Raw genomic sequence first — 16,369 nt, 5'->3', positions numbered from 1 at the left:
GGGCAATACTGATACAATGCAGCAAATAAAATTGTGAAATAAAACCAAAAAATAGTCAAACAAATGAATGTAATGCACTCTGGGAGTACTTCCTCAGATCACAGATATAATGAAATGGTTTAAGAGCAGCTTGGGCATTATGAGCACTTCACATTATCATCTTCAGGTCTCTAGAATAGCTTGTCTTCTAACATGCTCCACGACTGATTGAACATGGTGGCCGTGTGTTAGTGCCGGTGTGCAGCCGGATTATCACAGGCTCACCTGGACTCTCAGCCGGACGGCTCTCCGACACCTGCCAGAGGCGAAGCACCTTTGTGTTCATTTTCTCCATCTGACGCCAGGAGATGAGAGTTTAATATCATCACATCGCTCTCAGCTCAGAGGTTTGCCAAAGCCGGCATGCGACCCACCGCTCCAATATACCCCGGCAGCAGCAGGCCTTTGTGATCCTGGCAGAGGAAGGTTAGCGAAGTTAAAACCTCTTACACTACGGCTCACTGAGCGGCCAACTGAGGCGGCAGGCTCTGGGTCCTGCAGACGAATGTTAAAGGGACAGGAGATCGCAGAGAGCCCGTCCTTCAGCAGTTGGGTTGTTTTAACCCAGTGATGGGGTTGTTTTAACCCAGGGAATGGGTTGTTTTAAGCCAGTGATGGGTTTGTTTTAACCCAGAGATTGGGTTGTTTTAACCCAGTGAATGGGTTGTTTTAACCCAGAGATTGGGTTGTTTTAACCCAGTGAATGGGTTGTTTTTACCCAGAGATTGGGTTGTTTTAACCCAGAGATTGGGTTGTTTTAACCCAGTGAATGGGTTGTTTTTAACCCAGAGATTGGGTTGTTTTAACCCAGTGAATGGGTTGTTTTTACCCAGAGATTGGGTTGTTTTAACCTAATGAATGGATTGTTTTATGCCAGTGAGTGGGTTATTTTAACCCAGTTATTGGGTTGTTTTAACCCAATGAATGGATTGTTTTAAGCCAGTGAATGCGTTGTTTTAAGCCAGTGATGGGTTTATTTTAACACAGAGATTGGGTTGTTTTAACACAGTGAATGTTTTTTTAACCCAGTGATTGGGTTGTTTTAACCCAATGAATGGGTTGTTTTAAGCCAGCGAATGGGTTGTTTTAACCCAGTGATTGGGTTGTTTACCCCAGCAGTTGGATTGTTTTAACCCAGTGAATGGGTTGTTTTAACCCAGTGATTAGGTTGTTTTAACCCTGTGATTAGGTTGTTTTAAGCCAGTGGTTGGGTTGTTTTAACCCAGTTAATGGGTTGTTTTAAGCCAGTGGTAAGGTTGTTTTAACCCAGTAAATGGGTTGTTTTAACCCAGTGATTGGGTTGTTTTAATCCAGTGATTTGGTTGTTTTAACCCAGTGGTTGTTTTTTTTTAACCCAGTGATTGGTTTTTTTAAACCCAGTGTTTGGGTTATTTTAAGCTAGTGGTTAGGTTGTTTTAAACCAGTGGTTGGGTTGTTTTAAGCCAGTGGTTAGGTTGTTTTAACCCAGTGATTTGGTTGTTTTAACCCAGCGGTTGGATTGTTTTAACCCAGCGGTTGAATTGTTTTAACCCAGTGAATGGGTTGTTTTAACCCAGTGATTAGGTTGTTTTAAGCCAGTGGTTGGGTTGTTTTAACCCAGTAAATGGGTTGTTTTAACCCAGTAAATGGGTTGTTTTAACCCAGTGAATGGGTTGTTTTAACCCAGTGATTAGGTTGTTTTAACCCAGAGATTAGGTTGTTTTAACCCTGTGATTAGGTTGTTTTAAGCCAGTGGTTGGGTTGTTTTAAGCCAGTGGTTGGGTTGTTTTAAGCCAGTGGTTGGGTTGTTTTAACCCAGTAAATGGGTTGTTTTAACCCAGTAAATGGGTTGTTTTAACCCAGTGATTAGGTTGTTTTAACCCTGTGATTAGGTTGTTTTAAGCCAGTGGTTGGGTTGTTTTAAGCCAGTGGTTGGTTTGTTTTAAGCCAGTGGTTGGGTTGTTTTAACCCAGTAAATGGGTTGTTTTGGGTTAAATATTTGCCCAGCATGCTGGGTAGTTTATTTAAGCCAACTATTCTTTTCTATTAAATGACTGTATTGCTTTGCTTAAATTAACCCAAAGTATGTTGGAAATTAACATTTATTAATATGTTAAATAAATATCATTAACATGTGTAATACATAATAATTAAACACATAAACATTTATTAAATTGCTTATAAGAAAATTGCTGTAAGAAGAACATGAACTACTTCAACTAAACAATGGTTTCGGCACAAGTGAAGATTTTGTGTAATGGAAAAACTACGATCACCAAAATGATTAACAACACACACAGTCTCAGCTCATGGTGAACATTCAGGAGTATCGTTTTCATCAGTGAGTTCTGGGATTGTCCACACCTGGGGAAATCACTGTCACTCGCCTGACACACTCTCTCCTCATGTGTGTGTGTGTGTGTGTGGCGCTCACAGGTGTGAGTGTGTGTGGGCCAGGGTGGCCCTCACAGGTACATGTGTGTGTGTCCTGTGTTGTTTGATGAGATTCCTCTTGTTGATCTGAGGAGCTGTGTCTGTGGTTTGGTCTGTCTGATGGCGTTTGGCTGCTTGAGACGCTCTCTGATGTTGTAACCGCTGCGTGAGCTTTAGTGTGTGTGGGAAAAGCAGCAGAGAAGCGTTTACAGCAGAAACTCTCAGTGACAGACCTGCGCTGCGGCTGCTGTTGCACAACTGATTACACTAAAGCTGTGATGTGAGGAGGACACAGGTGACACACACTACAGGTGTTCTCTCTCTCTCTCTCTCTCTCTCTCTCTCTCTCTCTCTCTCTCTCTCTCTCTCTCTCTCTCTCTCTCACACACACACACACACACACACACACACACACACACACACACACACACACACACACACACACACACACACACACACACACACACACACACACACACACACACAGAGAGACCATAAACCTACCCATTATAGGAAACATTCTGCATTTTTACTTTTTTTTTTAACTCCTCCTGTGTGATTTATAAGCCTTTTGAAAAGTGGGGACATGGGTAATGTCCTCATATTTCACCCTCTCCTGTAATACCTGTGTCACACCCATGGCATTATACACATTTGTGTCCTCATATGTCACAGAAACATGCCCCCCCCCCACACACACACACCATCTTTATCTTTGTCATTAGCATGATCTAAACATCTGATATGTTTGCATAAATACTAATAGTACTGTAGGCTATGCAATACAGGAATTGTTTTATTTTATTCAATAATAATACCAAAACAATTTTGAGGGAATTCATACCATTAAAATCCTAATTTGACTCTGGGATTTACAAACTGAACATCTCTATTGCATTGTTATATATATATAATTTTTTTACGGTATTAACAAAATTGCGTAACTTTGATTATTATGATGATTGAATTTCGATCACCCAGAGTTCAGTTGTGACGGTTTGTAGTCCAATCTGAGTACCGCGGAACTACAATGACCCGAAGCTCTAGCGGATAACGCTGCTGTCGTAACCGGAAGAGGCTAGTGTCGCGCTAAACACGCCGTTGCAGAGGGTCACATTGGACACAGATCAATGTTTTATAATAGTAAAAAAAAAAAATTGAATAACTAGTAGCAGTAACTGAAGTGTAAATGGATCCGTCTAAAGCAGGTACTGGAGCATTTTCATTTCCCGCGGAATGTTTGTTATTATTGTGTGTGAATGTCAGCACTAACGTTACACCTAACGTTACACAACACTGATCTCAGATAATCACACACGCTCTTATATATGCAAGAAATGCGTGTCTTCTTATAAAAACACATTTTATATGTTTCGGATCATCTGTAGATATAAACTGAATAAATCGTTTAACATGAATGAATCAAACGACTCTTCTAGGACTGTGTGCAGCTGTCAATCATCAGACTCAGGGTTTGGTTATTGATTATTGATAAGGGTCCGGAATGATGACTCAAGTATATACTTTAAATGTTAAATGTCTGTGGAGGAGCTTTGACCTCATATGAGGTACTATTTGAAAGCTTAGACTGTCTATTTTCTGAAAAAATTCATCACTTTGGCATTTGTTTTATACATCTTATTTACACTAAATTATTCTGGTACCATTTGGCCTAACGTTACCCAAATTTAAAAACTTCCCATACCCCACATACAGTGGTCTCTAAACAATTTTTATATATATTTATATATATTTATATATATATATATTTTTTTTTTTTTCAATTTATGGGAAACCCTTTTATTTTATAGGAAACCATTTGACGTTAAATAAAACACTGTTAAAGTGATAAACATTTAAATATATGTTGTGTTAGCTGTAATACCGGAGTAGATGCTGGACGCTGGGTAGTGATGCATTTGATACAGTAGACCATAAAATCTTAATCTCGCGTCTAGAGCAATGTGTAGGAATTAAGGATACTGCATTGAGTTGGTTTAGCTCCTGCCTGTCTGAGAGAACGTTTTCAGTTCGCCTGGGAGAATTAGTTTCCTCAACAGCTTCTTCCTCCTGTGGGGTCCCCCAGGGCTCTATTTTGGGGCCTATATTGTTTTCCCTTTACATGCTGCCCTTGGGGGATATTATAAGGAACTATGGTATTTCCTACCACTGTTATGCAGCTGATACGCAAATGTATCTGCCGTTGAAACGCCAAGATACTGGCTCTTTAACAATCTTATTGCAATGTCTGGAGGAAATTAAGCCATGGATGGCATTACATTTCCTTAGCCTTAATAAGCAAAAATCTGAAGTTATGCTGTTTACATCAGGAGGTGCACATGGGTCATTAGACTTGGACCTTGGTGAACTGAGTTCACTTGTAAAGCCCCATGTAAAAAATTTGGGGGTTATTATGGATGGTGATTTTAAACTGGACAAACAGATTAACTCGGTAGTCAAATCTAGTTTTTTTTTCAAATGAGACAACTTACAAAGGTGAAATCTTTTTTTGACCTTTAATGACTTTCAGAGACTGGTGCATATTTTTATTTCATCTCGCCTGGACTATTGTAATGGCCTCTACATTGGTATTAGCCAGGCCTCTCTCTCCAGACTGCAGATGGTTCAAAACACGGCAGCGCGTTTGTTGACGGGTACACGAAAACGGATCATATTTCCCCTATTCTTGCTTTTCTTCATTGGTTACCTATACAATTCAGAATTCATTTTAAGATTTTTTTTTTTAAATCCCTTAATGGTTTAGCACCGAAATATCTTTCTGACCTGATTAAGCCTTATACTCCACAAAGAGCTTTAAGGTCCGCTGACCATTTGCTCTTAGGGTGCGTTCACACTTGTCATGTTTGGTTGGATTAAAACGAACCCTGGTGCGATTGCTCGGTTGGTGCGGTTCATTTGAACACATGTGAACGCTGCCATCCGAACCCTGGAGCGCACCAAACCAGCGGACCGAGAGCGCTAAAAAGACGGGTCTCGGTCTGCTTCCAAACGAACTCTGGTGTGGTTCGACTGATATATGAACGCAACACGGACCAAAGACATGTAAACGGACCCAAAACCGGACTTAATGTCACAACAGGCGACACATAGTCCGCTGATTTAACGACGCAGAAAGATCGGTGTTTCCAAAACGAGTAACGTTACCGTTAGAGGGCAAACGTAGAGCAACGAGGAAGAGCCTCATCAATATTTGGTCGGACGTGTATGTTTCGAAAATGCTAGAAAAACACACAAAAAGCAGACCTGGTTCTTCTCATCAAACAACCTGTTGGCCATTAGTCGGTACAGACGACAAAACGGCCGTTTCTTTTCTGCACAACGGAGGAAATCCTGGAGCTGTTTTGAATGTTTTGAACATTTTATGAGCTCTTCATGAGTTCTCAGCAGGTAAAAATAATGCCATATGTTCACGCATAAAATGACCGCGTGTAATCCGGCACACAGCGCTGTTTTGAATGTTCGGTAAGCAGCTCTGACGTCATTTAAGCCGACCAATCAGGTTGTGAGCGTCTCCCTGAGCCTTTGGTTCGGTAACTTTAGGTTCGCTGTTATAAATGCCAGTGTGAACGCTAAGCGGACCAGGACTATATGCTTTGTTTTTGTTTTTTGGTCCGGACCAAACGAACCGAACTAACCGAACTACAAGTGTGAACGCACCCTTAGTTGCTCCACGGGCAAAGTTGAAGAGCAGAGGGGACTGAGGCTTTGCCGTGGTGGCCCCGAAGCTCTGGAATAGTTTGCCTCTTTATATTAGGCAGGCTCATACACTTGCCGTTTTTAAAACTAGTTAAAAAACTTAATTTTATGGTTTGGCTTTTGACACTCTTTGAGTACTGCTTTCTTATTGTTTACTTGTGTTTTGTTCTTTTCCCCTATTATTGATTGTTTTGTTTTCTTTGTATTTTAGTCTATACGTTAGTACAGCACTTTGTTAAACACTAGTTGTTTTTTTGCAAAAAAAACTAAACGATTTTCTTGACCTTTATAAGGAAACCAAACCACCATGTAAGTTAGAATAATTAAATATGCACTGTTTTGATGAATATAATAATTATTTATATTCACGATTTTATAGTATTTGTTAGGGCTGCGCAATATATAAAAATTATCGAAATATCGCAAATGTATATATTGCAATATGCATATCGCAACTGCACGTAATATCTGTATGATTTTAATAGGCTGCTTCAACATTGTGAAAAAGTGTACGTTTTAGGTTGAATCTGCGACGCATATAGCAGAGCATACGACTTTTACTTATGTGACTTGCTTAATGTTAAAAAGAGTTATTAAACGCAATAACTTGCGAAAAACAACAACTTGCAGTCTCGCGCAATCTTCTGACACACACACCAAAACGTGCACAAGTCGCCTCTCTGAAAGCGCGTGATGCCTTCAGTTCAGTTTCGTGTCTGCATTACATTAACAATTACATTCTTTGTTTGTTTACATTGATTTTAAAATTCTATTGTCAGATTTGTGACATACATTTTTGCTAAAACACTGCTGGTCACTTTCAGAAGTTTTAGCGATGCTTTCTTCCAGAAAGAAGGTGAAAAACATAAAGGGTATCATTCTCACATAAAAAAAAAGAAGTAATTTAAATAGATTTTACACACTAATTGCAATATCGTATCGCATATCGAATATCGCATTATTTAACAAGGTATCGCATATCGGATTTTTCTTCAATATCGCACAGCCCTAGTTAGGGATGTAACGATATTGACGATATCGCGCTTTCGCGGTGGTAAACGTGTCTCGATTTCATCGTGGTTGGGTTACAATATTAAAAGGACAGGTGTCCGTCAAAAAGCAAGAGGAATAAACACAGTCCTGCAGAACAAATCATTGTTAACTACATAGACCATGATCGTGACACTAATATTTGATTGTGTTTAGTACTTGCTCTCTGCTGTAAATCACTGAGCCATTTCAAGTTTTGCAGATTATAATTATTGTTTCGTTTTCTGTCAGAGGTAACTATGAGTGAAACGTCACTTCATCATTGGGTATCAGACATTGCCACCTTGTGGAATAAAGGTGAATAGCGCCCTATTTCCTTATTATAGATGAATTTATCAGTGTGCTAAAATAAATAAATAAATATATACGTACAATACACACCTCGGGTCGTTAGCGACCCTACACAATTTTGACAATACTAGTGAAAAAACAGGCATTCAATTATAATTCTATTATTGTTTTCTTGTTATATTGTTTAAAATGGATTGATTGAGGAATACTAAGACTCTTGATGTCTAACTTTAAAAAATAAACGAGGAGCAGGGTAGTGAATGGCACGACCCTAGGTATGCATTTAAGGGTTAAAAGCACTGTGATCAGCATTTTATGTTGTCATGGATCCATGAATACAACAATAAATTGCCTGTTGAGTGGCCAAAGCAGAATAAATGTCAGTATTTTTTCACTATTATCATCACAAACACTATCGTGAGCTATTTAACAATACCGTGAGCTTTTCCACAATATCGCAATAAATATCGTACTGTGAGGTCATTATCGAAATTGTATCGTACCGTGAGATTTTGATATCGTTACATCTCTAGCCCTAGTATTTGAACACCCTTTACATTTTTATTTCAATGTTGTAATTCAATTTTGAATTCAATTTGAAGCAGATTTGTTACGTGACAGTGTTGATTAACATTTTTTACACAGTCAAGATCATATTATCTGCATCTCTTGCGCTGCATCCAGCCACTCCCTAGTATCCGTCGTCACTGAAATGAATGCACGACCGTTATGTATACATAGATCAGTGTGCTCGATGCATATTAACTGTAACGTGTGTAAACCTCCAAAACTATAAAGTAATTATTCCATCACAAATACATCTCTCAATCAAGTGACTGTGTCTATAGTTACATGCACCTTTAATATTATAATATTATTTTCAAATAACTATTATATTATTATTATTTAAAATTATTATTGCCTCTGGTTCATTAAGGAACTCTTATGATAAAGTAGCAGTGGCTGGGACACCTAAGTATCACCTCTAGATGCAATCTAACCCTGTTTACATGAAATAAGCTCTCGAGCAGGTTTAAAGGGTTAGTTCACCCAAAAATGAAAATTATGTCATTAATTACTCCCCCTCATGTCGTTGGACATCCGTCAGACCTTTGTTCATCTTCAGAACACAAATGAAGATATTTTAGGGTGCTTTCACACCCGCCTCATTTAGTTCGGTTGAATTGTACCAGAGTTCGTTTCCCTCTTTGGTGCGGTTCGTTTGGTCAGGTCTGAAAGCAGCAATCGCACTCGGGTGCGCACCAAAAGCGGACCAAACAAGCGTACCGAGACCTTGAAGAGCTGGTCTCGGTACGTTTTCAAACGAACTCTAGAGCGGTTTGTTTGTGGTGAGAACGTGATCCGACCTCGAACAGAACCAACTGCAAAAGTACTGATCATTTTTGGACTGAACCAGCTGCCGTAGTTAGCTGCGCTGACATTGTGTGCATGATATTATTACCTGATAGATCGTTGGCAATATTTTCGGAAGATGGAAGCATGTCAAGAGTTAATAATTAATGCACGCCTCCGCTTGAAGTGACGAGCGATGCGCGCTCGCCGTCTGCAGTGCATTAGAGCGTTGTTTTCATGTCGCAGCCGCGCTTCATTATAGAAATGTATTGTTTGCATACTGTGGTAAATACACACAGTGTAGTAGATTATGGCCAGGGACAAAACCAGTCCGCGCAGTTGTCTCTCCATAGGGTTATTATAGTTTGCTGGCTCTGCCTCTTCTCTTGGAATGTTCCCACATGTAAATTCTGACCAATCGAAAAGCAGTTTAGGAAATACCCCATGGCCAATGAGTGATGTGGATGTTGTCACGTGCGTGCGTTTTGGTTCGTTTCAACTGGTTCGGACCAAAGCAATCAGTGTGGTGTGAAAAGGAACCAAAAAATCTGAAAAATGCAACAATGTATAATTGTTTGCCCTTGATTCGGACCAAATGAACCGAACTAGAGATGTGAAAGCACCCTTAGTGTAAAGCTGAGAAAGGCTTCAGATAGGCCTCCATTGGCATTCAGTCCATTTCCACTCACAAGACCCATAAAGGCCCTAAACACATCGACACACAGCCCATCTCACTACAGCGGCTGGACGATCACTTTACAATGCAACGAAAATAGTTATTGTGCGCAAAGATCAAAATAACGACTTTATCCGCCAAGTTATTGACGTGAACTCGACGCATGCGTGAGAATATGACGCAGATCCGCCGTTCATGACCCGGAAGAGGAGGAGCGAGATCTACACGGAAGACAATAACATCGGCGGATAAAGTCGTTATTTAGTTTTTTTTGCGCACAAAAACTATTTTCGCCGCATTGTAAAATGATTGTCCAGCCGCTGTAGTGAGATGGGCTGTGTGTCGATGTGTTTAGGGCCTTTATGGGTCTTGTGAGTGGGAATGGACTGAATGCCAATGGAGGCCTATCTGAAGCCTTTCTCAGCTTTACACTAAAATATCTGCATTTGTGTTCTGAAGATGAACGAAGGTCTGACGGGTGTCCAACGACATGAAGGTGAGTGAACATCAATTGTTTGTGATTGTTTCTCATAAGCTGTTATTTTAATGTTGTATGTACGTTGTAACTGTTTTTAATTGTATAACTTTGCTGCCTCTTGGCCAGGACTCCATTGAAAAAGAGATTCTTAATCTCAATGACTTTCCTGGTTAAATAAAGGTTAAATAATCAAATCCGGCTAACTGAGTTAGCGATGTACGAAGAACGGGCCCCTGGTGTCTATAAAAGCTTTTCTTTGACTAACAAGGACATTTTCATCTCTGCAACTTACAGGATATTCTAATATTACCATGACCTTTTATATATCAAAAGTTCAAGAGAAAGTTGGTTTCTCAATTCATCACCCCTTTAAATATATTTCTGGTCGCCAGAGTCTAGTTAAAGAATGGGAATATAAGCACTGAAATATATTTTGGGTGGTAAATGCAGATAATATAAAATAAATCAATGTGTGGGAAACACTGTTATTGATAATTGACTGTGTTCATATTGTGATGTTTGTCTCCACAGAAGAGCCGCAGCTGAGGCATGTGGAGAAAGACGTGTTGATTCCCAAGATGATGCGTGAGAAAGCCAGGGACAGATGCATGCAACACGTGGACGGTACGGTAGGCTTATATTCTGTGAATCACTGCTGGTTTAAAGGAATACTTCACCGCTTTTATATTAAACTGTTATTCCCTTAACTAAGATGAGTTGATCCATCCCTCTCTCGTCTCAGTGTGTGTTCTTAATCTCTCTGACGCGCGGTGACGATCTGATAGCATTTAGCTTAGCCCACTAAGCCCAGTTCATTCACTATGGTACCAAACAGAGATCAAGTTAGAAGCGACCAAACACCTCCACGGTTTCCCCATTTAAATACACTTACACCAATAGTTGAACGATCAAGTATAATGACAAAATAAAACGTGGCGCGTTTCTAAGCGGATTAAAAAGGAGAACTATAATGTTTGGCGGAATAGCACTTCTGAGAGTACTTCGACTCGGCGCAGTAAAAAGTCCCGGCTGAAAAATCCTCCCTCACGTCTTCCCCTAACGCTCTCATTTCCGTCAATAGTTTTAGTTTTAGTTTTACTTAGAACGTTTTATTTTGTGTCACCATACTTGGTCGTTCAACTATTTGCGTAACAGGCTTCAGACAGCAATAACTTAACCTTTTGTAAATTGAAGAGTTTTGCTGCAAACGAGATATATCCATTTTGAGAAATGTTGGTTATTACACATTATTATTTAAGGCATCGACAGTCAAGTTAATTCACAATTTTTTGTACATTAAACTATTACTTGAGCTCAGTGAAGGCCAGGGACACAATATTCTTCAAATCCAGGATATTTTTAATTTAATTTTATGTCCATAAATAGCTCATAAATAAGTCAAAAACCATGTCAAAATGCAACATATTTATCTTAACATTGTTAAACATCTTAAATTGGTTAAAAAAAACAATACATCATAAATATATGGAATAGTAGGATGGAATAATAATACGATTCCGATTTAGTTTTGGCCAGAACATACAATTATTATTTTTTTGTTGAAAAAACGCTATATATCTAACTTAGGCTATATTCTAATACTGTAATACCATTAAGAAAAGCTACTGAATCACTGTGTCTGTGTGTGTGTGTGTTTGTTTGTTTGTGTGTGTTTGTTTGTTTGTGTTTGTGTGTGTGTGTGTGTGTGTGTGTGTGTGTGTGTGTGACATGACACAGACCAATGTTTCTCGCAGTCGCACGATGAACACAATTAATCTTTGGATGTTTTCCCTCCCCTGAATGCCTTGCCCGTTTGGTCTTCTCCCTTTGATGATTTTCTTTAGATGCCTTCCTGACCGGCTCCAATCCGTCATCGAAATCCATTACGTCAGCTTGACTCTGAAGCTTTGATTCGCTCCCTGACAGAAAGCTGTTGATCAGTGGCGTAGCCTACGTGAAGTGTCTCACACACACACACACACACACACACACACACACACACACACACACACACACACACACACACACACGGTTTACAGGGACTTGGTATGCTATAATTATACCTGTGATATAATAATATTTGTAGTAGGCCTATTTTTGATAGAATAATATTGTATGCGGTTCGTAGATGGGAAGGAAGGACGCAGGAACCGGCGAACGTTCAACAAAGACTTTTAATTCAAAATAAACAAACAAAACCAAAGTAACACGGGCAGCCCCTCACGGACGACTGCCCGCACACACATAATACAACATAAACAAAACTCAACGTAAAATCCAGGCCTGGTCCTCTCTCGTCTTCCGCTGCCTTCGCTGCTCCTTTTATGCTCCCGTCCCTCGGCCGCGAGACGAGAGCGGTTGTGTCGCGCAGCTGGTACTCATTAGCACTCGTCACCGGCCCGCTCTCGCGGTCCCTCGCCCCGCTGCTTGCCACAAATATGTACGGTGGCTCTGAGTTGTCAAAACGTCTCTCAAAATACGTTGCACATACGAAAACGCAGAATTCTGAAAATGTTCTGAATTTAATTTTTTTGACAGACGAAAGTTTCGGAGGCAGTGTGCAAGCGTGATTGACATAACGTGAGGTAGGATTCTTTTTTAATATGCGAAAATTTCGCATGCGAATTTCGGACTCAGTGTGCAAAGGCCTTAACTGATGACAAAATTTTTTTTTTTCGAGTGAACCTTTAGCGCAGCAGAGCAGAGAGCGGGAGGAAGTGAGCCGCCCATGACCCCTGCTCTTGCCCACAGCACATGACATAATCATCAGGTTTTTTAAGCTCGGGTTTCCTCCTAATCTCAGACGGCAGGTAGTGTGTAACGGGTCATAATCAGCCGCTGACATCTATTACCCGCTCTGATCTCCAACCTAGCGTGTGTTTCGCTGTCTGCTGTCTACACAGGCAACATCACCCCGAATTAACCGGCACAGGTGTGTGTGTGTGTGTGTGTGTGTGAGAGCGCTGCTGCAATGCCTTGCTTGCCAGTTTAGAGATGTGTCCACACCTTCACTGAGTCATAATTTCTGCACCAATTTCTGATCCAGATCTTTTATTGACAATATAATCTAGAAACATAATAATCACTGCAATATTGATCCAATCGTAAACTTTTGCATTTGCCTATTTAAAACAAAACAGACACTTTTTTGCCATCTCGAAAACTGCATCTCTTGTGGGCTGTTCCCGGTCTGCAGTGGTCAGTATCTATCAAAAGTGCTCCAAGGAAGGACCAGTGGAGAACCGGCCACAGGGTCATGGGCGGCCAAGGCTCATTGATGCACGTGGGGAGCGAAGGCTGGCCCGTGGGGTCCGATCAAACAGACGAGCTACTGGAGCTCAAACTGCTCCAGAAGTTAATGCTGGTTCTGATAGAAAGCTGTCAGAATACACAGAGCAGCTCAGTTTGAGGCGTATGGACCAGTCAGGGTGACCTCTGACCCCTGACCCCGCCGAAAGCACCAGTGGCACGTGAGCATCAGAACTGGACCACGGATGGAAGAAGGTGGCCTGGTCTGAGGAATCACGTGTTCTTCTACATCACGTGGATGGCCGGGTGTGTGTGTGTGGCTTACCTGGGGAACACATGGCCCCAGGATGCACTATGGGAAGAAGGCGAGCCGGCGGAGGCAGTGTGATGCTTTGGCCAATGTTCTGATGGGAAACCTTGGGTCCTCCATCCATGTGGATGTTACTTTGACACGCTCCACCTACCTAAGCATTGCTGAGACCATGTTCAGCCTTTCATGGAAACGGTATTCTGGTGGCTGTGGCTCTTCCAGCAGGATAATGCTCCTGACACAAAGCACAAATGCTTCAGGAATGGTTTGAGGAGCACAACAACCAGTTTGAGGCGTCGACTCGGCCTCCAGATTCCCCAGATCTCAATCCAATCGAGCATCTGTGAGACATGCTGAACAAACAATCCATGGACTCGCAACTTACAGGACTTAAAGGATCTGCTGCTAACATCTTGGTGCCAGATACCCCCTGCACACCTTCAGGGGTCTCGTGGAGTCCATGCCAACAAAATATTATAAATTATAAATTCATCAACATATTTACGATACATACAAGTAAACAGAAAAAATATCATATGGATATGCCGATTATCGAACATATCGTAAATGTCGACGCAGTCATTTCAAATGCCTTTATAAAGAAACAAAAAACATGACACTTGTTAATAAAATATATTTTATGTATTGGGCCTACAATTTAATATGTAATAAGTTTTGTTTCAAATGGTTGAGGAAAATATAGTGCTCTAAAAATCTCGGCAGCTCGTCCAAAATAAAAACGAAGGAAGGCTGAGTTTATAACACTGACAAAAATAAACACGTTAATAAATACAGCGAATGCCATAAAATCATGATTTCATGAGCAGGATCTGCTACTTCACCAATTAAAATCACAAACATGACACTTGTTAATAAATTATTAATATGTAAAATAATATATAGACTATTTTAAAAAGCTTTTCATTAAGCCTGGTTTGGGAAACTAATGAAAGGTCAAACAGTGAACCTCATGAGTGCTGAACAAACTCTGAGACTGTCCTGTTTTTCTTTTGTAATGTGTGAGTGTTTGTTTGTTTGTGTGTGTGTAAGCGCGCGCGCGCGTGTTTGTTTATGTGCGTGTGTTTGTGTGAGTGTTTGTTTGTGTGCGCATGTTTTCTTGTGTGTTTGTTTGTGTGTGTGTTTGTTTATTTGCGCGTTTTCTTGTGTGTGTGTGATTGTTTATGTGCGCATGTGTTTTTTTGTGTGATTGTGTTTGTTTGTTTGTGTGTGTTTGTTTATTTGCGTTTGTTTGTGTGTGTGTGTGTGTGTTTGTTTGTGTGTGCGTCTCTGTGTTTGTTTGTGTGAGTGTGTGTGTGTTTGTGTATGTGTAAGCACGCGTGTGTGTATGTGTGTGTGTGTTTGTTTGTGTGCGTGTTTTTGTGTGTGTGTTTGTTTGTTTGTGTGTGTGTTTGTTTATGTGCGCGTGTGTTTTCTTGTGTGTCTGTGTGTGTGTTTGTTTGTGTGTGTTTGTTTGTGTGTGCGTTTGTTTATGTGCGCGTGTTTTCTTGTGTGTTTGTGTGTGTGTGTGTGTGTGTTTGTTTGTTTGTGTGAGTGTGTGTGTTTGTTTGTGTGAGTGTGTGTGTGTGTGTGTGTGTGTGTGTGTGAGTGTGTTTGTTTGTGTGTGTTTGTTTGTGCGTGTGTGTGTGTGTGTTTGTTTGTGTTTGTGTGAGTGTGTGTAAGAGTGTGTGTGTGTGTTTGTTGTGTTTGTATGTGTGTGTGTGTGTGTGTGCGTTTGTGTGTGTGTGTCTGTGTGTGTGTTTGTGTGAGTGTAAGCACGCGTGTGTGTTTGCTTTTTTGTGTGTGCGTGTTTTTGTGAGTGTGTGTAAGAGCATGTGTGTGTGTGTGTGTGTGTGTGTGTCTGTGTGTGTGTTTGTTTGTTTGTGTGTTTGTTTGTGTTTGTGTGTGTGCGTGTGTGTGTGTGTTTGTGTTTGTTTATGTGCACGTGTTTTCTTGTGTGTGTGTTTGTGTGTGTGTGTGTTTGTGTGTTTGTTTGTTTGTGCGTGTGTGTGTGTGTGTTTGTTTGTGTTTGTGTGAGTGTGTGTAAGAGTGTGTGTGTGTGTTTGTTGTGTTTGTATGTGTGTGTGTGTGTGTGTGTGCGTTTGTGTGTGTGTGTCTGTGTGTGTGTTTGTGTGAGTGTAAGCACGCGTGTGTGTTTGCTTTTTTGTGTGTGCGTGTTTTTGTGCGCTCGTGTTTTCTTGTAGTGTGTGTTTGTTTGTTTGTGTGTGTGTGGGGGGGGTTGTTTGTGTGTGTGTGCATGTGTGTGTGTGTGTGTGTGTGTGGGGGGGGGGGGGTTGTGTGTGTGCAAGTGTGTGTGCACGTGTGATGGTTTGCTGGTCTCTCTACACCTGCGGGGCTGGAAACCCCCTCCTGAAGATGCTCTCACACCTCTGCAGGTTTAGCGTGTGTTGGTTTGCATCGGCAGCTCTTGCACACGACCTGACAGCTCATCAAAGCTTTCTTTACTTCTGCTCGACCGCAGCCACAACAACCGGCTCAGCACAGCACGAGGCTCAGGCCTGGTGAACTGCCACATGCGCTTCAGCTCCACATCATAATCGATGCTATTAATATGCTGGTCAGTGCATATAATGCTTTCATCAGACTGTGAGAACTTTCTCCAGTTCTCAATCCCTTATGAACTGCCATAAGTTTGTTACAAAACATTGTTACGGATAGTGCTGATTTAAATGTATTTTATAGATAGTACTGCCCTATGAAATATGCTGTATTTTTCCAAAATTCTCAAATTTTCTGATTCTTAATCCTTTTCATTTAATTTAAACAATCTTTAAAG

At 40.8% G+C, this 16,369-nt stretch overlaps 1 protein-coding gene across 2 annotated transcripts in view; it reads left to right on the top strand.

Moving 5' to 3' along the window:
• The first annotated feature begins 3,500 nt into the window (after positions 1 to 3,500).
• The window catches only part of cmc1 (C-x(9)-C motif containing 1), a 24,911-nt gene continuing 12,042 nt past the window's right edge, over positions 3,501 to 16,369 (top strand). The window contains exons 1-2 of one of the 2 annotated variants that reach the window (XM_067447763.1): positions 3,501 to 3,659; positions 10,548 to 10,640. In XM_067447763.1, coding sequence (XP_067303864.1) covers positions 3,641 to 3,659; positions 10,548 to 10,640 — 112 coding nt within the window. In that variant the 5' untranslated portion in view covers positions 3,501 to 3,640. Of the gene's footprint in view, positions 3,660 to 7,442; positions 7,516 to 10,547; positions 10,641 to 16,369 lie in introns of those variants that run through there. The other variant, XM_067447762.1, reaches the window with a different exon arrangement.

Source organism: Pseudorasbora parva, chromosome 7, assembly GCF_024679245.1.
Source record: "Pseudorasbora parva isolate DD20220531a chromosome 7, ASM2467924v1, whole genome shotgun sequence".
NCBI classification, from domain to species: Eukaryota; Metazoa; Chordata; class Actinopteri; order Cypriniformes; family Gobionidae; genus Pseudorasbora; species Pseudorasbora parva.
The sequence above is the reverse complement of the archived record's forward strand: the minus strand, read 5'-3'. Positions and strand labels throughout refer to the sequence as shown.